This window comes from Dipodomys ordii, unplaced genomic scaffold (genome assembly GCF_000151885.1).
Source record: "Dipodomys ordii isolate 6190 unplaced genomic scaffold, Dord_2.0 Scaffold33, whole genome shotgun sequence".
In the NCBI taxonomy this organism is placed as follows: domain Eukaryota; kingdom Metazoa; phylum Chordata; class Mammalia; order Rodentia; family Heteromyidae; genus Dipodomys; species Dipodomys ordii.
In genome coordinates, this window is record NW_012267249.1 from 8,167,288 (window position 1) to 8,187,856 (window position 20,569).

General features: G+C 46.0%; 1 protein-coding gene and 1 long non-coding RNA gene across 2 annotated transcripts in view; one reads left to right on the forward strand and one right to left on the reverse strand.

Annotated features, from left to right (window-relative positions):
* Foxe3 (forkhead box E3) overlaps window positions 1-115 on the forward strand; it is a 1,033-nt gene extending 918 nt beyond the window's left edge. The window contains exon 3 of the mRNA XM_013016799.1: window positions 8-115. Coding sequence (XP_012872253.1) covers window positions 8-115 — 108 coding nt within the window. The remainder of the gene's footprint in view (window positions 1-7) is intronic.
* A 3,661-nt stretch (window positions 116-3,776) lies between these two features.
* LOC105986110 lies at window positions 3,777-20,308 on the reverse strand. The gene is made up of 3 exons (XR_001175094.1): window positions 20,244-20,308; window positions 19,369-19,478; window positions 3,777-4,588 (listed from the first exon to the last, which is right to left on the reverse strand). It is a non-coding gene; the product is annotated as an uncharacterized LOC105986110 (long non-coding RNA).
* Window positions 20,309-20,569: the final 261 nt, after the last annotated feature.

The window sequence follows — 20,569 nt, forward strand, 5'->3', positions numbered from 1 at the left end:
CGCCGAGCCCCTCCTGGGCCTGGCCGGACCCGCCAGCGCGCTCGGGCCGCTCGGCTCTGGGGAGGTCTACCTGAGGCAGCCCGGCTTCGCGCCCGGCCTGGAGCGCTACCTGTGAGCCTCGTCCCCACCGACAGCCAACACCTGTGGGGGGGGGCCTCCTCCGCCCTCCCCCTCCCCCAGCGCACCCCCAACTCGGCCGCCTTTGTCCACCACCCCTCCCGCTCGAAGCTCACCTCTGAGCACCGCACCTTTGGCTGCTGAACTGAACAAATCTACTATATCCTTCACGGTTGGGGAGAACTCTCCTCTCCCTACCCCGTCGGGCCCCCCCCCTCCCCACCGCTGCCGCCGCCGCCTCTTGCCACAGGACCCTTGTCCCTTCCAGTTGGTGAGCCCTTCATTTCTTCTCCCTTCACTTATCACCCTTCTCCCGCCCCCCCCCTTGCACCTCTATAATACTCTGAGTCCCAAGTCCCCTCCTCCCTCCGGCTGGATCACCACCCGCGACTCCCCCCTCCCCCCAGCCAGGTGTCCAGGTGATCTCTAGTCTTTAGAAGCTCCCATCTCAAGCTGCCTGTTGAATGGACTCTACTTGGTCCACTTTGCCAACATAACTGAGGTCAGACTTCTGGGCTTATTGCTTCCTCTCCTTCCTTCATTTCCATAAACATTGTCTCCCTCCACCCAGGTTTCTTACAGGGAGACAGCTCCCCTCCCACACAGACACACCTGGCTGCTCGGTGCTAGGCCCTTAAGAGGACAGTTCTTGGAGATTTCAGAGACAAGTAACACGGAGGGCTTCTGACTGGAAAGGGGAGTTAGTGGGCCTCAATGTCTGCCCTAATCCCCTGGAAATTACAGGATTTATCAGGTTGTTACTATTTTTTAATAGAGACTAGTTTAATTAAAAAGAAAAAAATCTTTCTCTGGGCTTGGTGTGCTGGTTGGTAAGTTGGAGAAGGGGCTGAGGGGATGGTGGGTGAGTTTTGCCACATGGGACCCAGCCTCCTTGTGAGTCCTCAGACACAGGTTTATGAAGTGGGATGAGGAAGTGATTCAGCCACAGATGAGGTCCAGTCAAATACTGGCATCTGCTTCTTAGAGCCAGGTAGAAATTACATATGTGTGCTATGTGTGTGAGTGGATTTGCCTAGCCAAGATTGGGGTTCATGCTCAGCTCCCATGGATGAGGGAGCTTTGATCTTGATACACTCCTCCAAGTACTTATTTAAAGTAACAGGCACTGGGGACACATTGCAGAATGAATAAACCCCTTTCTCATGGAGACATCAATCCAGTCATCACTGATCAGAGAAATGAGGTAAGTGTTCTAGAATTTCATACTTCAAGTGTGGCCCACACATCTGGAAGCCTGCTAAAAATGGAGGATTTCAGGCCTCGCCTGATTCAGTGAGTCATTCTGTACTTCATTTTAATAAAATCCCCAGGTGATTAATTTGCATATTGTTGGGAAAGGAGTACACAGAACCAGGCTGAAGGCTCAGTCTAAAAGGTTAATGTTCCCAGCCAACAATGGTGGTGCCTGCTTGAGTCACTGCAGTTACTCAGAATAGAGGCAGGAAGATTGGGTATTCAAACCCAGCCTAGGCAGCGGGAGTTCAAGATCCTGTGTTAGGAATGCAATAAGAATAAAAGGGCTGGAGGACAAGACTCAAGTGATAGCTTGCCTAATATGCTCAAGACCCTGAGTTCAGTCCCCCAGCACTGTAACAGTAAATGAACAAATAAAGCTCTCTACTGTAAAGAGTAAGATTAAGTCACAGGCCAGTTTCCCCTGGGAAACTTTGGGAGCTCAACACTGAACGTTTGGCTCTGTCTCCTATTTTACCAACCCTACTGGATTGTGAGATGGGACAGCAATGACTGATTGATCACTTTCCTAGCACTAAGAACAGGCTTAGAATCAAGTTGAAATGTGAGAGAGCTGGCTTTGCCCCTATCTTGCTCTGTGGTGCTGACCCACACATCAAGCATCAGGCTTTTTCAATCTTCCTGCCTCAGACTTTCCAGTCTGGTTGAGCCTGGGTTAGACAGGACAGAGTAGAGCAGGGCAGGGCAGGGTAGAGTAAAGCAGAGCAGAGCAGAGCAGAGGAGGGGATGGATGTGTCTCAAGCCCAGGTGAATATGATTTGCTTGTTGAACTTGTCAGATGACTCTCCCCTTGATGCTAGTGTTTGAAGTTTAGGGACAGTGATGGAAGGTGAGAGTGAACAATGTATAGATGCAGAGAACCTGAGAATACAGAAGGCCCTCTGAAGGCAGGTACACAGTGTGGTATAAAAGAGATGGGATAGCTATTTACCATTCTGAGCAAGGGTCAGATCTAATTTGTCCTTCACTTAAGATTCCTTCATTTAGGATTTGTTCACTAATTGAGCAAATGAATTCCTAGTGTCCAATACTAATTACTGACTTAACTGAATAATGACAAAGTGGACAATATTTTGGTCCCTTCTTATCCATTCTTAAGTACAATCTTTGCAATGACTTGCGAAGATGAAAGAGGTGGAGGTAACTTTCCCACTCCTCAGTTGAGGAAACTGGCCCACCCTGAGCCCAGCAGGCCACAGAAAATCCAGCCCATGGTTCTCTAAGTACAATTACAAAGATTGAAATGCAAAATCCTTTCTTCTGCAAATAGTATTACCTGCTGCCAAGCACGGCCCTAATTCAAAACAATTCCAGGGAAAGGAAGGATCCTCTCTCTACCCTGAAGCTGAAAAGTATTTCCTGAGCTCCAAGTTCCAACCTTGTTACAACAATGCAGGTGTCAACCCACAGGATCTTGGAGCATTCAGAAGATGGTGTAGAAATACCAGTAGGGAAATTCTAGGAGGGTCACTGCTGCACTGAAAATTCAAAACACCTTTTATTTTTTGAATGCTTCTTTATCTTTATTCAACAACATCAAGAGCTTGATGTATACTAGGCTCTGTGCCCACAGATATACAAATAAGAGAAACTATGTCCCCAAAGAGTTCACAGTCCAGAAGCTTATATGTCAGAGTACCCTAAGAATTCTGACATTTTGGTAGATGCAAAACAAAACAAAAACTGTCTTTAAAAGCACCAAATCCTTTCTTGTTTTTTTTTTTTTAGGTTTTTTTTTTGGGGGGGGGTCCAGTCATGGGGCCTGAACTCTGGGCCTGGGCGCTGTCCCTCAGCTCTTCAGCTCAAGGCTAGCACTCTACCACTTGAGCCACAGTGCCACTTCTGGCTTTTTTCTTTTTGCTTATGTGGTGCTGAGGAATCAAACCCAGGGCCTCTGGCATGCAAGGCATGCACTCTACCACTGAGCCACTGAGCCCAGCACCAAATCCTTTCTATGTAGAAATGATTTCAAAACTTTTTAGAGGAGTATTTATGAATGAAATCTTCAGAAATGTTAATCTGAAGACACACTGTGTGCGTGTGTGGGTGCACTAGTCCTGCAGCTTGAACTCAGAACCTACTTGTTTGTCCCTGAGCTTTTTTGCTTAAGGCTAGCATTCTACCATTTGACACACAGCTCCACTTCCAAATTTTTGGTGGTAAATGGGAGATAAGAATCTCACAGACTTTCCTACCTGGGCTGACTTTAAACCACAATCCTCAGGTCTCAGCTACCTGAGGAGCTAGGATTTCAGGCATAAGCCTTTGGCACTCCGCCTAAAGATATATTATTTTATTATTTTATTTTTATTATTTTATTTATGAATTTATTTTTATTATTTTATTTTTATTTATTTATTTTATTATTTTATTTATGAATTTAATTTTGCAGTCTGGGCATCTAGTCAAGGGCTTTGAGCATGCTAATCAAGTTCTCTACCATGAAGCCCCTGATTATTATTTTAATTACACTGGAAGATGTAAATAGTAAGTTGATTAGCAACCAAAACCTCACAATGGTGTCTTGTCCCACGCTTAGGAGCCCTGAATCTTTCCCTAAATGTAGCTACATTCAATTCACATTTCTTTTTTATGGAATAGATTCCCATGCTTTCACTCCTCTCTCTTGAAACAGTAATGATTAACTGAGGATTAAACCCAGGGCTTTTAACAGGCTAGTCAAGTGTTCTACCACTGAGCTATAACCCTTAATGATTAACTTCCTATCATGATAGGTGAGTAATTACATCTAAAATCTCCAACTCCTTATTACTACCCAAATCACCAATTTTTTGGGTCATGATAATATCTGCATTATTACTACTAAATAAATATTGTTCGCTACTAAGTTACTCATGTACTGTACTTACAACTCCTTTTCTTTTCTAGAATAATGCCTTGCTTTTTACTGCCCAGCTTCCTTTTTATCCACTGCTAAATCTTTGCATATCTTATAGAAGTAGTAGATACAATTTTCCCTGATGTCAGATGTATCATTGCTTATGTTATTCTGTGTTTGCCTTCTGGGAGGCATCTTTCTTGTCCTCCAGCTCCAAGCTAAACTAATGGCTCTTCATGTCTGCTGCACAGATGTGGACCTTCTGTTTCTCTTCATTGTTATCCTGAGAATTCCTTCCAATCTCTGTGCTGTGTTGAATCTTCTGCTTCCTGAACTCGAGTTGAAAACTTTGCACATCTGAAATTAAGATGAAAATTTTAGCATGAGAAGCTAAACATTCAGGTTGACATGAAACAGTTGAATCAGAGATGTGTTTGCAAATTTTTATGGGGGATACTCACTCAGATTAGTATGTATCACTTCCAGGGAAGTTGGAAAAGAGAGATCAGTAATATGCTAAGTAAGCAGAATGAAGTTAGAGAAACCATTGAGAATTCCTTATAAAAAGAGAGATGAGAAGAGAAGCCTTGAGAGGGGGCTGTTCCCTAAATGAGGGGGATTAAGAACAAAGGCAACAGCTTTGGGCCCAATTTGGTGATGGGCTAGTTTCAGGCCTCCTGGATCCAGCTCAAGAAAGAAGCCAAGGATAATACCCTGGCACAGGGAAAACTGACTAGTACATAGGAAAGTGACACCTTTGGTCAAGGGCATTGACAACTGTGACAACATGAGCTCCTTCAGAGCTCTGGGTATGACCTGGGAAGGCAACATGGAGGGGCCCTCCACTGTAGTGACTGGGTTGGTTTGCCCCCATATGAAGTACATTTCTGGGAGATCCTAGGGGATTCCTATCCTAGGGATAGGGAGAAGATTTTAACAAGAATCAGGAGGTTTCTTTTTTTTTTTTTTCTGGTTCTGAAATTTGAAGTCAGGACTTTGTGCTTCCTAGGCAAGGGCTCTGTCATTTGATCCAAGTCATTATCCCTTTTTGTTTTAATTCTTTTGCAACTAGGGTGTCACTTTTTGCCTATAGACACAGACCTGGACTACAGTGTTCTTATTTATACTTCCTACATAGTAGGATGATAGGCAAGGGTTACCATGCCCAGTGCTTTATTGGTTGAGATGGGGGTATCTCATGAGCCTTTTCGTAGGCTGGCTGCAAACTATGAGCATCCCAGTCTTCCTAGCTGCTAAGATTATAGCTGTTAACCACCATGCCTAGAGTTGTATGATCTGTGCGCATAAGCGGGCACCTGTGTGTGTGTGTGTTGTGTGTGTATACCAGGGCTTGAACTCAAGATCTCTCTTGGCTTGCTTGCCCATAGCTGGCACTTTATTACTTGAGCCATGCTTTCAGCCCAGCCTTTTGCTGGCTACTTGGCAATGGAGTCTCACAGACTTTCTGACAAGTCTGTTTAACCACAAATCTTTGCAGACTCCTGAGTAGCTAGAATTAGAGGTGTCTTACAATGTCTACTCTGTGTGTGTGTGTGTGTGTGTGAGTGTGTGAGACAGTCCTGAGACTGTCCCTGAACTTTTCTGCTCAAGGCTAGTGCTCTACCACTTGAGCCATAGCTCCATTTCAGGCTTTTTTCATAGTTAATTGGAAATACAAGTCTCATAGACTTTCCTGCCTGGGCTGCCTTCAAATCGTGACCCTCAGATCTCAGCCTCCTGAGTAGCTAGGATTACAGGTGTGAGCCACTGGCACCCAGCCATGATCTACTTTTAAAGGAAAAAAAATTCAATAGACTTCCAATATGGACTTCAAATTTTTATGCTATTTAGTATATGCAGGTATAAATTCCTTACACTTAGATTTTGTGTGTAACTGTTAAACAAAAATTTATATAAATTAAATTCAAATACACCAATAAAATTAAAAATCAGGTTCATAGTATGAACTAAATATACTAGAAGATAATGTTTGGCTGAAGGAGCTCACATGTATGAAAGTGGTGCTGCCACTTCTGTGGCAGGTCTTTTGGGGTTGGCATGCCAAACCCTGATGTGATGAATATGTTTATCCACCATTTATTTTATTTTTAAATAAATGAAGTCTTCCTTCATGTAGCAGACCATGCCACCAACTGACCTAATTGCAGTATTTACTTATAAAAGCTACCTTATTTTTGCCTCATCTGAAGATTGAAATAGTGCTACTAGATAATAAGACAACAAATACAGCTGGGCGCCAGTGGCTCACGCCTGTAATCCTAGCTACTCAGGAGGCTGAGATCTGAGGATCTCGGTTCAAAGCCACACCAGGCAGGAAAGTCTGTGAGACTCTTCTCTCCAATAAATCACTAGAAAACCGGAAATGGTAGAGCATTCGCCTTGAGCTGAAGAGCGCAGGGACATCGCCCAATCCCAGAGTTCAAGCCCCACAAATGACCAGTAAAAAAAAAGAAAAAAAAGAAAACAAATACAAATTTTAACCATTAGATTTCTGTTATAAGGAAGTCATCTAAGTGACCCCAAATATGGTTTTATAAACATTCAGAATTATGGTTATAATGAAAGCAGGATTTGATTTTTTCATAATTTTATATGTGTATAAGCATATATTTTGACTACAAATGAAGCAATTGAAAATTAAAAATGTTTATCTAAATGGCCCTTAGAAGAAAATTGATACAATTAATGAAGCGAGGACAGTATATTTTATAGGACATAGCCAAACTTGTATTCAGAGGAAATTTCATAGCCACAGTGTGCAATATAAATGGTGTTAGTTGCTCAAGTGATAAAGAGTGCCATCCAGGAAATCAGTTAAGGTTATTGCACCAGTGGCTCATACCTGTAATCTAGCTACTCAGAAAGCTGAGATCTGAGAATTGTGGTTCAAAGCCAGCCTGGGCAGGAAAGTCCATAATACTTTTAGCGCAAATTAACCACTGAAAAGCCTGAAGTAGAAGTGGAGCTGTAGCTCAACTGGGAGTGTGCTAGCCTTAAGAAAATTTTTTAAAAAGGGTATTGCAATATCCAGCCAAATGTAGAAACATCAGCTAAATGGAGAAACATAGACATACAAAGCCACAGAAAAAAAAATCAACCATTGACCAAAATCTTCGTAATCATGGAGGCTGCAAACTTTAGAATAGCCTGCCTTATGCTGAAACCTTAGGAGGGCTCACATAGCTGACAGCCACCCTTATTTTGGTTTGACTGAATCATCTCTATCAATGAGAGCACAGAAGAAACAAAACATCAGTAGGGCAATTTCTCCAGTTCCCACCATAAGGCACTTAGGCTGTGAGGGAGAGAATATATATAAAATATCCATATCTATATTCTTTCTCTCTCTCTCCACACTTATCCTATATGTAGAATATATTTACATATAGATATTTATATATATATATGTTTATATACAAATATGTTGTATTTATATATAAATATATATGTATATATAAAATACATATTCTCTATACATATCTTCATATTCCCAGAAGACAGAAGAAATGGAAGTCATAGTAATTCAATCTACTTAATTATGTTACCTGATAACAAGGTGAGCCCACAGAATATAGTCTAATCCTGCATATAAAGATGCAAAGGTGACTCACACTTGTAACACTTAGGAGGCTGAGATCTGAGGATCACAGTTCAAAGCCAGCCCGGGCAGGAAAATCTGAGACTCTTATCTCCAATAAACCACCTGAAAACCAGAAGTAGAGCTGTGGCTCAAGTGGTAGAGCGCTAGCCTTGAACTGAAGAGCTGAGTTACAGCACTCAGGCCCAGAGTTCAAGCCCCACAACTGACCAAAAACAAACAAACTGACCAAAATCCAAAACAAAGATGCAAACCAACCCACCACAGCACTAACAAACTGAATCCGGGAATTAAGTTTAAAAAAAAATATACCATCAAATGTAGTTTATCTTTGGGGGACAAAGGTGGAACTCTCATAATCATTAGCTCCCTATTACATCATTGTCTTTACAAATCATACTAGCTCATTACCTTTACAAATGATGGATTTGGAACTCATTAAAGTCAAGTGACTGATTTCTGGACTTGATTCCAGGTCTGTCTGACTCCAGAGCCATCCTTCCTCTGGAAGGAGCCAGTGGAGACAGAAAACCACAGGCTGGAAGTGGAGCTGTGGCTCAAGTGGTAGAGTGCTAACCTTGGGCACAAAAGCTCAGGTATAGCACCTGGGCCCAGAGTTCTGTACAAGATACGGGAGCTGTTAAGTTACTAGGTCACACACCATTTCTGTGTCCTCTGCTTTGACCTGAGCCTCCTCTGAGGACAGGGAGAATGTGTTCTATTGTCTTAGCCTGGGTGAGATAGCCTTTTGTAAGGGGCGGATGAAGCTTTCCTACCCTCCAAATTAGGGGATTTTCCCAAACAGGGCCCTTGTCTTTGCTTCACTGTCCCTCTCACTGGATAACCTTCATCAGATCTGAGCACACTGTTGCTCATCTGAGGGCTGGACCTGAAGTTTAGGAGGTTGATGAGAATCATAGACAAGAGGCTTGGACTCAGCTTGGGGGCAAACAAGTCTTACCCTGGGCATTGTTCTGTTTCTGAGGCCTTGTGGGCTTTCTGGAAAAGCTTGGCTCTGGGTTGGGGTTTGAAGGGAGAGGACCTGCTGCTGTTTCCTATGAAACCCTTTCTTCCCCCATCTCATCTGTCTGGCCTAGCCAACTGGGGGAAAAAAGGCTACAATGAAAGCAAATAAGTGAAATCTAGAGGGAAGAGCCAAAGCCAGAAGGATGAGAACAGAATAGGAGGGAAAGGCTGAAGATCTAGGGTCCTAGCTACAGACTTGCCTACTGTGCCAGTGGGGGACACTCACAAACACCCACTAGGTCAGTTTCTCACAGCTCCTGCCTTTAGTGCTTATAGCCACCCACTGTATTATTCCACACTGGAGCCCATAGGAAATGTGTAGTACATAGCAAGGGTTTTTATTTTCTAATTTGTGCACATTAAGTCACATTTATTGGAGTGATTTGGTTGTTTCTTTTTTAATTTAATTTTTATTGCTTTATAAAAGTGATGTAGAGAGGGGTTACAGTTACATAATCAGTTGTTTCTTTTAAGGTATCTTTTATTGATTTATACACATGTAGAGTTAAATAGAGTATATTTTATTGTTAGTATATTTTGCTGTTAAGTACATTAATTGAGCTTTAAAATTATGAATAAGAGGGCTGGGAGTTGGCTCAGCGGTAGAGCACTTGCCTTGCATGCTCGAGGCCCTGGGTTCGATTCCTCAGCACCACATAAGCAAAAAGAAAAAAGCCAGAAGTGGCGCTGTGGCTCAAGTGGTAGAGTGCTAGCCTTGAGCTGAAGAGCTGAGGGACAGCGCCCTGGCCCAGAGTTCAGGTCCCACGACCGGACCCCCCAAAAAAAATTATGAATAAGAGTAGAGCACCAGTGGCTCATGCTTGCAATCCTAGCTACTTTCATCAAGATTCCATCTCCAATTAACCAGTAAAAAGTTGGGCTGGAGGCATGACTCAATTGATGGAGTGGCAGCCACGATGGAGAAAGCAGGGCTAGGTCTTAAGTTTAAGACCCAGTATCAGAAAAAAAAGAAGTATAAAAAGTCTCCTTTCCGGGCTGGGAAGGTGGCTCAGTGGTAGAGTGCTTGCCTTGCATGCATGAGGCCCTGGGTTCAATTCCTCAGCACCACATAAGCAGAAAAAGTCAGAAGTGGTGCTGTGGCTCAAGTGGTAGAGTGCTAGCCTTGAGCTGAAGAGCTGAGGGACAGCACCCAGGCCCAGAGTTTAGGCCCCACTACCCAAAAAAAAAAAAGCATCCTTTCCATTCTTGTTCCCTATTTGCCCTAATAGATAATCAGTTACTAGTTTTTCATTCATCCTTCCAAATATTTTGTTGCATAGGTATAACACTATAAACACACTTCATTTTCTTCTCAAGAAACCACAATTGTAAGCACATGTTTACATTTCTATAGCTTGATTTTTTTTCATTCAACAATATATCTTGGAGCTCTTTTCTAGAGCCATATATAAAGAACTGCTTTATTCTATTTTATATAGCATACTATTCCATTCTCTGAATGTGCCATTATTTGCTTTCCAGTTCCTCATGGGGGGTTTATGTTGTTTTCAACCTTTTAATATTCCAAACAGCATAAGGAGCTTGTCCATATTCCATGCAAGGTCTATCTGCAGGAGCAATCTCTACCAGTAGATTTCCATGAGGCTCTTGGCAGGACACCAAGCTCCCTGTGTATTGGCTCTGTTAGTAGTTGTCCTTTTTATTTCTCAAAAAGACCCTTGGTGACTGTGTTCAGAATTTCTCAACCCCCACTGCTAAGGCTTTCCTGTCAGGCCTACCAGGATCCTCCCCAGGCATTTGGGCCGCCAGCTCTGGGACACCTGACTACTTGTCTCACTTACCTAAGGTGGGTCTGTGACCTGGATGTGAATCTGTCCAAGCTGATGACTTCTTACCTTCTAGCTCTAGGCTTCTGGCTAGTGGAGGGAACTTTTTTCAGTCCTCCAGGCTTGCTACTCTGACCTTCTGGGTTGCCAACTGTGCCTTCTTTCTTCTGTCCTTTCAATCCAGTTCTAACATCTGCCTCAGATTCTCCATTTCCTTGCCTCTTGTCCTCCAATTATAAGTGGCTCCAGCACTGAGGTAATAAACTCATTACTCCTAACCCTTCTTGGTTCACTTCAAATGTTGAGTTTTATGAGCTTCTTTCCCTGACAACACCATAAAGGGTTCCCACTCCAGGCTGCCAAGCTAGCTTTCCTTGTTGTCTTAATATGTCTCACTATTGGTCATCCATATGTATTGTGACCTCTTTGAAAACAGAATAATCATATTCAACCTCATCATTTCTCATCTACAAAATGGGGATACAATTGTACTTACTTCACTGGGTAATTGTAAGGATCCAATGAAATAGTAAACACAGTGCCTGTAACTGTGAAAGAACACTAGCCTACTATTAATCCTTAATCATCATTCTACCTTAGTAAGTACTTAGTTGGTTTAGGTATGTGGACATAAGAATCAAAGGAAGAATGATGTGGCATACTTCTTCCTCTGCCTGGGACTCCCTAGACAGCAAGGTTAGATCATCAGAATAAAAGTATGTGTTTCTGGGGCTGGGAAGGTAGCTCAGTGGTAGAGCGCTTGCCTCGCATGCATGAGGCCCTGGGTTCGATTCCTCAGCACTACATAAACAGAAAAGGCCAGAAGTGGTGTTGTGGCTAAAGTGGTAGAGTGCTAGCCTTGAGCTGAAGAGCTGAGGGACAGCTCCCAGGCCCAAAGTTCAAGCACCATGACTGACCAAAAAAAAAAAAAATGTGTTTCTGAGAATAGGTGGTTTCCTCTCCCTGGGGGGAAGGGAACATGTCTCCCTGGATATGTTCTCCAGGACCAGGTTTCTAATTTCACAACTAGAACCTTCAGCTGAGCCATTAAATTCCACATCAGTGGTAGAGACAAGACTAGTATTTATGTCTTTTTCACATAGAGCCTGTGAGCCATTCAGTGATTTTAGGTACCTAGCATCTTTCTCTCTGTGGCTCTATTCTTTGTGAAATTCAACTCACAAAGTATAAGAGAAAGGTAGAGCCTCCACAACAGTGTTTGAGTCCCTGCAACCAGCTGTGCCCGGAACTTGAGCCAATGTTCACAAGCCCTGGTCCTAACAAAAACTGGGTTTCACAACCTGAGTACCAGTGGTTCACAACTGTAATGTGGGCAACTCAAGAGATTGAGATCTAAAGCTCAAAGCCAGCCAGGGCAGTAAAGTCCATGAGACTCTTATCTCCAGTTAACCAAAATTAATACAAAATGCTAGAAATTAAGTTGTGGCTCAAGTAGTAGAGTGCTAGCCTTGATCAAAAAAAGCTCAAGGACAGTGTCCAGGCCCTGAGTTCAAGCCCCAACACAGGCACTAAAAACAAAGCCAAAAACAACCTTCCCTTCCCCCGTTTCTCTCTTGTTCCATCTCAGTTCCCACCCCTTTTCATTGTGGTTTAAGATGCATTAAAAAAATGTATTAGCAAATACTAATTACACAAGTAGGGTTTCACTGTGACATTTCCACACATGCATACAATGTATCCTGATCAAACTCACTCCCCCTAACACTTTCCTGCTTCTTCAAGCAATTTCAGCAGGTTTCATTGTTCTTTTTTATACAAGCAAATAAACTGTCAACCATATTCATCCTTACCCTCTTTGCCAGGTATGTACTGCTCCAACAGAGAACTTTCCTGTCATTTTTTTACATGTATAAATTGTACCAAGTGTTTTCAGTATGGTATTTCAGACGTGCTGTTTGTTTGTCTTGTGTGGCAGGGTTTTACTATGTAACCCAGGTTGGCCTTCAACTCAAAGTCCTTCTGTCTTAGCCTCCTGAGTTCTGGGATTACAGGCCTTTGCCACCATAGTTTTCAGTTTCTCCCTTTAAAATGGTTAAATTAAATCATCTGCTAGATTGAACCCAGTCAAAATTTTTCATTGGTCTCCATTACTTGCAAGACAAAAGTCAACTGTTTTTGGTGTGATAAGCTGACCGCACTTACAGGTTTAGAGTAACACAAATCCCTGCTGAACAAAATCCTGCCTCCCTTCTTGCCCTCTGTGGTGGCTGATGGGTCTGTTGAATCTCTGTCTCCTTCCCACTTAACTCCAAGAGCAGACAAGCCAACTCAGCTTTGTCAAACAGCACTGTCACACCAAGGCCCAGCCAGCTACTCCTCCATTATGATGCATAGATGTTGGCAAGTTGAGCTATATGTAGCCTGGGACCCTGGGAAGACAAACATGCAGGCTTAGCTGCTAGAGCCATCTTTCCTGACATGTAGAGAATGCTGTTTGACACTGAGGCCCACACACAGAGAGAAACTGCCTACAGAGAAGATGGAGTCTTAATAACGGGTCTGAGTCCCTGGATCCAGCTCTGCCTGAAACAGAAACCCTTGAACTTTCTCGAGACAGGAAAGAAAGCTCCCTTTTGCCAAGCAAGGTTGTGTGGATTTCTGCTAGTTGGATTGAATTTCACACACACACACACACAAAAATTTTAAAAAGAGTCACAACCAATCTTGTTTATGCCATTGATGAGGAGAGAAGGAATCTGTCACTTGTAACAGAATCTAATCCTGGTTAATGTAAGAAGGGATGGCAGGCAAGATGTACATGAAAGAAAGGCTTGGGATCATATACCTAGAGAGTAAAGGGTACTTATAGCCACCAGCTCCAAATCACCACATGACTAACCTAGGGGCCGAGAGACCAAGGCAAAGGGCAGCCAGGAAACTGTGATGAAGCTCCATGCAAGGAAAACTTCCCAAGAGGGACATAGGAAATTTCTAGCCCATCACCTCAGGGATTCCTGAGCCAACCATGAGTTACAGTGTGTCAGTGAGGTCCCTTGCTTCCCTCTCCAGCCTTGACTTGTTTGGGAATGCCTGCTCTGTTTTGCTATGCACCTCCCACTGGCTTGCTCTGCATCTGAAGGAGAGCTGTATGGCCTGAGTCAAGAGGCCTGGGCTCTGCTCCCCATCCCTGCCTCCATGTGATCTCAAGCGTGTTCTTTGCATCTTCCAGGGCCTCAGTTTTCTCATCTGACAAGTACAGCCCCTGTCCACGACAATCTGATTTTAGAACCAGAGCTTTCAATGAGTATACTATCTATAGATCCAGATGGAAACGGTTACCATTCACAGAAATGTTAAGCTTGTTGCTCCACGGCAGAGTCCTGTCCAGAACCTCAGGAGACTGCTAGAACATACATCTCGCTCCCCAGATACATTAGCCCTAAATGGTATCCATTGCTACACGAGCCAATGCAAAGGTGCCCAGGCTGCTGAGGGCCTTGTTTCCAGCTATAGAGTTTGGCTCCTCATTCATCACAGCATGAATTCACAGCTATCCTGTGCAGACAAGCACACAGTACCCAGTCCTGCTTCAGGCTGTTGGGCAGCTATCCCTGAGGCCTCAGGCAAATTACCTGCACCCAGAGCTTCCTCCAGTGGATTTGGGCAGAATGTGTATTAGCAGGAAAGCTCTAAGCCCCTCGCTCCCTTGGCAAGGTGGGTGGTGTTTGATGGGAGAGGGTGATATTTGCCTGAGTCAGGCTGTTCCCAGACTCCTGCCCTGCCCACTTGCTTACATAAGACATTCAGTCAACCTCAGAAATTTGGAACTCTTCAGAGAAGCTTGAGCTGGGCTGGAGGAAAGAAAAGTCTGACCTCCCAGCAAAACTGCCCCCCCCTTTCTTACCCCCTTTCACCTACTTTTGGAGCAGTAAGCCTTCCCCTGAGTTTTCTTTGGCATTTTCACTCTTGGAACCCAAATTCCCCACCCAAACCTCTCACATCGAAATGATAAAAGAGGGCTCAGGGCTGGAAAAGCAGGCATTAGGTTTCCAGTTCTATTTGTGTGACCTCCAGCAAGTCAGTCCTTTCTCCAGGTCTCAGTTTCCCTATCTGAGAAATGATCTTTGAAAACTCTACAGTTCAATTTTGGGTTTCTGTCAGTTAATTACTATTTACTGGCTAGGGGAAGAAGAGGAAGAAGACACAGACTTGAAAAACAAAAACCGTGTGAGCCGATGGCTCACACTTGTAATCCTAGCTACTCAGGAGGCTGAGATTTGAGGATCATAGTCAAAGCCAGCCTGGGCAGGGAAGTCCTTGAAACTATTATCTCCAATAAACCACCAGAAAACTGGAAGTGGCATTGTGGCTCAAGTAATAGAGCTCTCACCTTGAGCTGAAGAGCTGAGGGACAGCGCCCAGGCCCAGAGTTCAAGCCCCATGACTGACAAATAAAAAACAACACTTAGCATGTTACCCAAAGGATAAGTGGAGTGGATTCATGGTCTCTTTGGAGAAAGAAGGGTGAAGGCAGGAAGCAGCTGAGCTGTGCAGTGAACTAGTATGGCTGCAGAAAGGTCCAGGTATTCAGCTGTGAGGAGCTCAGACCAGGAAGAGGGGAGGATGTATTGTTTGGGTTTTGGAGGAGGCTTATTTCAGGAGGCAGTAAGATTTGAGAGGGATATGAAACATGGGTATTGCTTGGGAAAGGAAGCAAATCTGGACCCCAGAGGTTATGAGTCTCTGGATAGAACTGGGAGGGGCGGGGAGGAGGGAGAAATGCCCTTAATCAGTTCCTGACTTGATGTGGACAGGACGATCCTCCAGAGGTCGCTGTTCCCCAGGCATCATCAGAGCAGCCAGGCCTGGTGTCCCACGGGTCCCCTCGCTCAGCAGCTGCGAGGGAGGCCTAAGTGGCTCTGCAACACCTCAGTAGACGCAGGGACGGAGCCTGATTTCCCTGCTACATGCGTATGTGACTGGACTCACAAAGTCACATATGGATTCGAAAAGGTGAAGTGTAACCCGGGTGTGCGCAGATGTGCTACTCGATTCCTACTTCTAGGCGACCTCCTTCCGGCGTTATCCCAACTCAGGACACAGAGCGTCCCCTTTGCTTATGGCTCACTGCTCTACCACCGGCCGGGTATAAACGGTAGGAAGAAGGCCTCGGCCTTCACACACCCCTCCTCCTCCCAGTCACAGTAAACGATCAGCAGCACCCCACCCTCACAAACCATCTTTTCCTGCTGGGGTCTAGCTGCTGCCCCAGAGCATTTGCAGTCCCGGGATCAGGTCTCCTTGAATCAGGCCCTGGAAGAAAGCTGGAGGCCTGGATGGTTCTCGTTACCCGGGTCCTGAGCACTGCACTGCACCCAAGGTTGGTTGGGGGGAGGATGCGGATCGGGCGCTGTCGTCTGGCCTTATCCCACCACACAGACACTCAGAGCGGACAGACACAACACGTGGACAGATACACGGGCCATCTGATCCAGGGAAAGAACCCACCAGCATGTCCTTCAAGTCCTGGAGCTCTCTCCAGCACACCCGCGAGTGTCCACCCCTGCCGGCATGGCGGGCGAACTTGGGAGGATCTGCGGAGCCGGCCACCGCTGCCAGGGTGGGAGGGAGCCCGCAACCCTCTTCCCGCGAACCGCAATGGGCAATCTCCGCGCGGTAGCTTGCGTGGCCGAGGGGTGACCAAGCACTCTCTCCCCAGGACGGTGGAAATTCGTGAGCTTTGCTATGTGGCAATGTGCGCCACACGCAGAGGCGCCTGGCCCCCGGCACTGGGGAGCAGACGGGCTTCAGGGACCGAGATCCATCCACACCGGAGCTCTGCGGACAGGACCAGGAAGGGCGTGTAACCACGCCACCTGAGGCCTCCCTCTGCAGTCACACGATGTGGGGGTCTCTTGCCCTCACTCTAACCCAAGGAATCCAAACACTCCACCACAGGTTTAGATCTGAGGCTGAGAAAGGACATGAGTTGGGGGGGGGGGGTCGCTGAGGCCAAACTAGGGTTATGCTCCAGAATTGCAGCCCTCTAGGGAAAGGACTAACGCTGGTCTCACAGCTTGCCTTAAGGCTCGACAGTCTGACGAGTCAAATTCGAGAGATGTATGGGCATGGAACCCTGGTCCAGCCTAGGCATTCCTCAGCAGCCCTGTTTCATGCAGAAACAGCCCTCTCTTTCCACCTCCAAACTCCAGAAGGCCTCAGGCTACTTTTCTACCAGTGTCCTGGGACAAATGCCTCTTCCAGTATTTCTGCTCTCCTCCAGTTTTAATATTAATTTAATTATATCCATACAATCGCCTGGGGGCTCTTCTTTCCCCATCCTCAGAAAATGGCCTGTCCAGAGAGACCACAAGAAGAAGGAGAGGAAGAGACAGCCTGGATGCCTCTGAAAACAACACCCTGCCCAATAAACACCAATAAACACAACTTCACCTGGGCTGTGAAAACACTTTAGAATGGTTACCCCATGGCCAGGCACTGCATCTCTCCCCAAATGCTTCCTCCCAACTTTCTGGGCTGCTTGTGCCAGCTGGCTGGCAGCAAAGCAGATGGAGAAGATGCTGGGGACAACCAAGACTGGCTTAGCACCCATGGAACCTACTGTAAGCAAGGGTCTGGAGCCCAGGCTTCCAGAATCACCTCTAGATCTTTGCCTAGGCAACAACAAACTGCGGTGGGACAGTAAGTATAGCTGGACAACATAGAAAAGGCTGACCCAGAAAGGCTGGGGCCATTGGAGAATTGAAGAGGCTGACCCTGAATTGAGGGGGTAGGAGGAAGAACTATTTGAGAATCGAAAATAAAACCAATCTTGAATCCTGGGGGAGGATGTCCTCCTATCTTTCACAGAATCTACCCTAGACACTATTTAAAATGAATTAAACCAAAGCCATGGATGGGATAAGCAAAGAATAGAAACCTTCACAGACAAGAGGGGAGCTCAGTCAAGGAAGATAGCTACTTGAACTAAGTTGGGCTAGAAATCTGAACTGGGTCCATCCTAAATCAGTCCGTGTCTGTTTCCACTCCTATAAACTTGTATATGAAGAGCCTGGGTGATTCCTTAAGATCATATGTCACTCTACTGTGCAAAACGGACTTGGAGGTTCTTATACAGTAGATTTTCGTTATTGTCGGGCACGGGGTTTGAACTCACGGTCTGGGCTCTGTCCCTGAGCTTTTTTGCTCAAGGCTAATGCTCTACCATTTTGAGCCACAGCACCACTTTTTGTTTTCTGGTGGGTAATTGGAGTTAAGAATCTTGTGGACTTTCCTGCCCGAGCTGCCTTTTAAACATAATCCTCAGATTTTGGCCTCCTGAATAGCTAGGATTACAGGCATAATCCTAGGTACTAGCAGGCATCTGGCTTCAAGGAGGCTGGCATGTGGAGTATAAACCCAACTGAGGATAAAGCAGAACAGACTAATAGCTTCTCTGAGTCCACTGAGCTCCACAATATGTTCTCAGGAATTTTTGGATGGAAATTTGTTAAAAGCTCATGTAATAAATCCTCCATCAAGACAGGCTTACTGTGCTTCTTTTCCGCAGTGTGGGTGTCAGCAGAGAGGGTATAGCAGAGCCAGGCAGAGGCAGGGGCTGCCAGCTGCACTTTGATAATAGTGTCTTCTCTGGAACATTAGAACCGGGAAATGTGGGAAATGTCTGTCAGTTCTACCCTGAAGCTAGGCAGAAGATTGGAGCCTGAGAAGTCAGAACATCACTGGCAAGGCAGGAAGCTACCCATTCCTGTTTGCCGTTTTCCAAATGAAGGTATTCAGAAGGTGAGATGGATAGGACCAGACCAGTGCTGCTTTTCTCCCCACTTATTTGGACACAAGCAGAGCTGAGCCAGGTTGGAGTCAGTGTGTGGTCAATGGTGTGGGATAGCTATGAGTGAGGTCCTGGGAATGAGAAAGAGATCTCCGTGTAGTAGAAAGCAAGCCTGAGGTATGTGTACAGCTGCCAGATAAAACATATCTGCTAAATCTAGCAACCCAAGGTATGTTAGTTTATCTGTACTTAGGACAGAAACTTCTCACCAAGACTTTTTTGTTTCCAGAGGACCCTGCCAACACTGCAGTTCTAAGCTAATGGCTGTCTAATTTAAGGTCGCTGGTTTGAGGACTGGGCCACTTCAACTTTCCCCCAAGAACCTATCAAGAACATATCATTTTTGCAGACCCAGTGGGTCCCAAATATGGACCAGACCTGCCTCCTATCCTCTTCTACTCTGAGTTTGGGAGGATGAAAATCTCTATTGTGAGGATTTTACAAGTGTTACAAGTGTTAGAACCCAGTCCTGTTCTATCTCCTTGCAGGAGACTGGGTGTGTCCTTTCCCCCTCTCTGAGCCTCTGTAGCCCTAGCTGTAGGCTGAAGAGCTGGATTTATCTAGTCTCTTCTGATGACTGCAGTCGGATAAAATAACTCATCCAGTCTCACATCCACTCTGCTAAGATTTAGGCTGTACACCCCCACCCCATCTACAGAGAACTGATGAGTTCAGCACAGTGACCAGATGTGGTACCAGGACTTGAGATTCAGGTGAGAGACTATATCACTCACTAAACACCTTTTCTCCCAGGAAAAAGATCCCTAAGAATCTGTAAAGTTCTCTCTTCTTCTCAATACTCTCCTTAAGCACACTGGAATATAGCTACTGTTACATATTAATCATGAAATAGGTGTTCTAAATCTCATTTTGATAGAGGAAGAAAACTTACCCAATGGGCAGCTGGTAAGTACTGAAGCTAAGACTGGAAAACCAAATGCTGAATAAGTCTTCAAAGCTCACGCTGCTCTTCGCGGCTATACAGACCAGGAAACTGAGGCTCTAAAGAGAAAGTTAGCTAAGGACAGTCACATCAGCCTTTTGACAGTGGAGCGCAGCAGGAACTCAGGCTCAACGCTGGAGCTTTGGCCACTGCGCGGCGCTGTGGGGGCAATGGCCGCCCCATCCGCGCCCTGGTCCAGCACTGGACCTCCTCTTCCACGCTCCAGAAATTGAAACAGGCTCAGTGGCAGCTAGAGTGATCAGTTTCGGGTCCTGGAAGTAAGCTAGTGGAGAGAGGCCTAATAGGATGGGCTGGAACCAGGCTGATATTAAAACAAACAAACAAAAAAGCTCCCAGGGCCAGCCAACTAGTGCAAGAGATCCCGAGATAAAGAAAACACTAGCCCGGGGGCTCAGGTCAGGGCTCACCGAGGAAGGTCTCCGAGAGAGTCCTGCAGTCTGGTACCTAACGCCCCGAAGCCCCGCGGCTGGAGGAGTGGGGATGGGGGGGGCGCTCTCAGCGCGCCTTGGGCGGAGGTAAAACAGAGGGGGGAATTGAGCGAGGCACTCCCAGACCCACAAGGGTGGACCACCCAACTCCAGAGTTTCCTTAGGATCGAGACAAACATTCGCCGAGGGCAAGAGTCTAGAGATTGAGACGCCCAGATAGTAAACCGTCGGGAGCACAGGCAGTCTCGGGGCGAGGGATCCATCTCCGTCCCGGGGATCGAGCCGCAGCGGACCGCGAGCAGGCGGCGCGCTCCCGGGGTCTCTCCGGGGATGGTGTCGGGGCCACGATCTCGGAAGGACAGAGGAATGTCTCACCTTTCTGAGGTCGCTGAGCAAGGGCGCCAAGTTTTCACATCGCGATCACTGCCCTCCCCGTTCACATCCCCGCCCCACCCCACCCCCAGCGGGAAGCCCGGTTTGGCGGGCCTGGTGTCCACCGCGTTAGTCCGGGCTTCTTAGGCTCCCGCAGCAGTTCCAAGGGCGCATGGGCCGTGGTGGCCCAGGCACCGCCTCGGGGAGATGGTAGGTGTAGGCTGTCGCTACTGCGGCCGGCGCCCGAGTGAGCCTGAACTTCCAAGAGGCCGAGCGCGCGGAAGGCGCGGGGCTCCAAAGAGTCCAGGGTTTGCGGGAGCGGCGGGGAA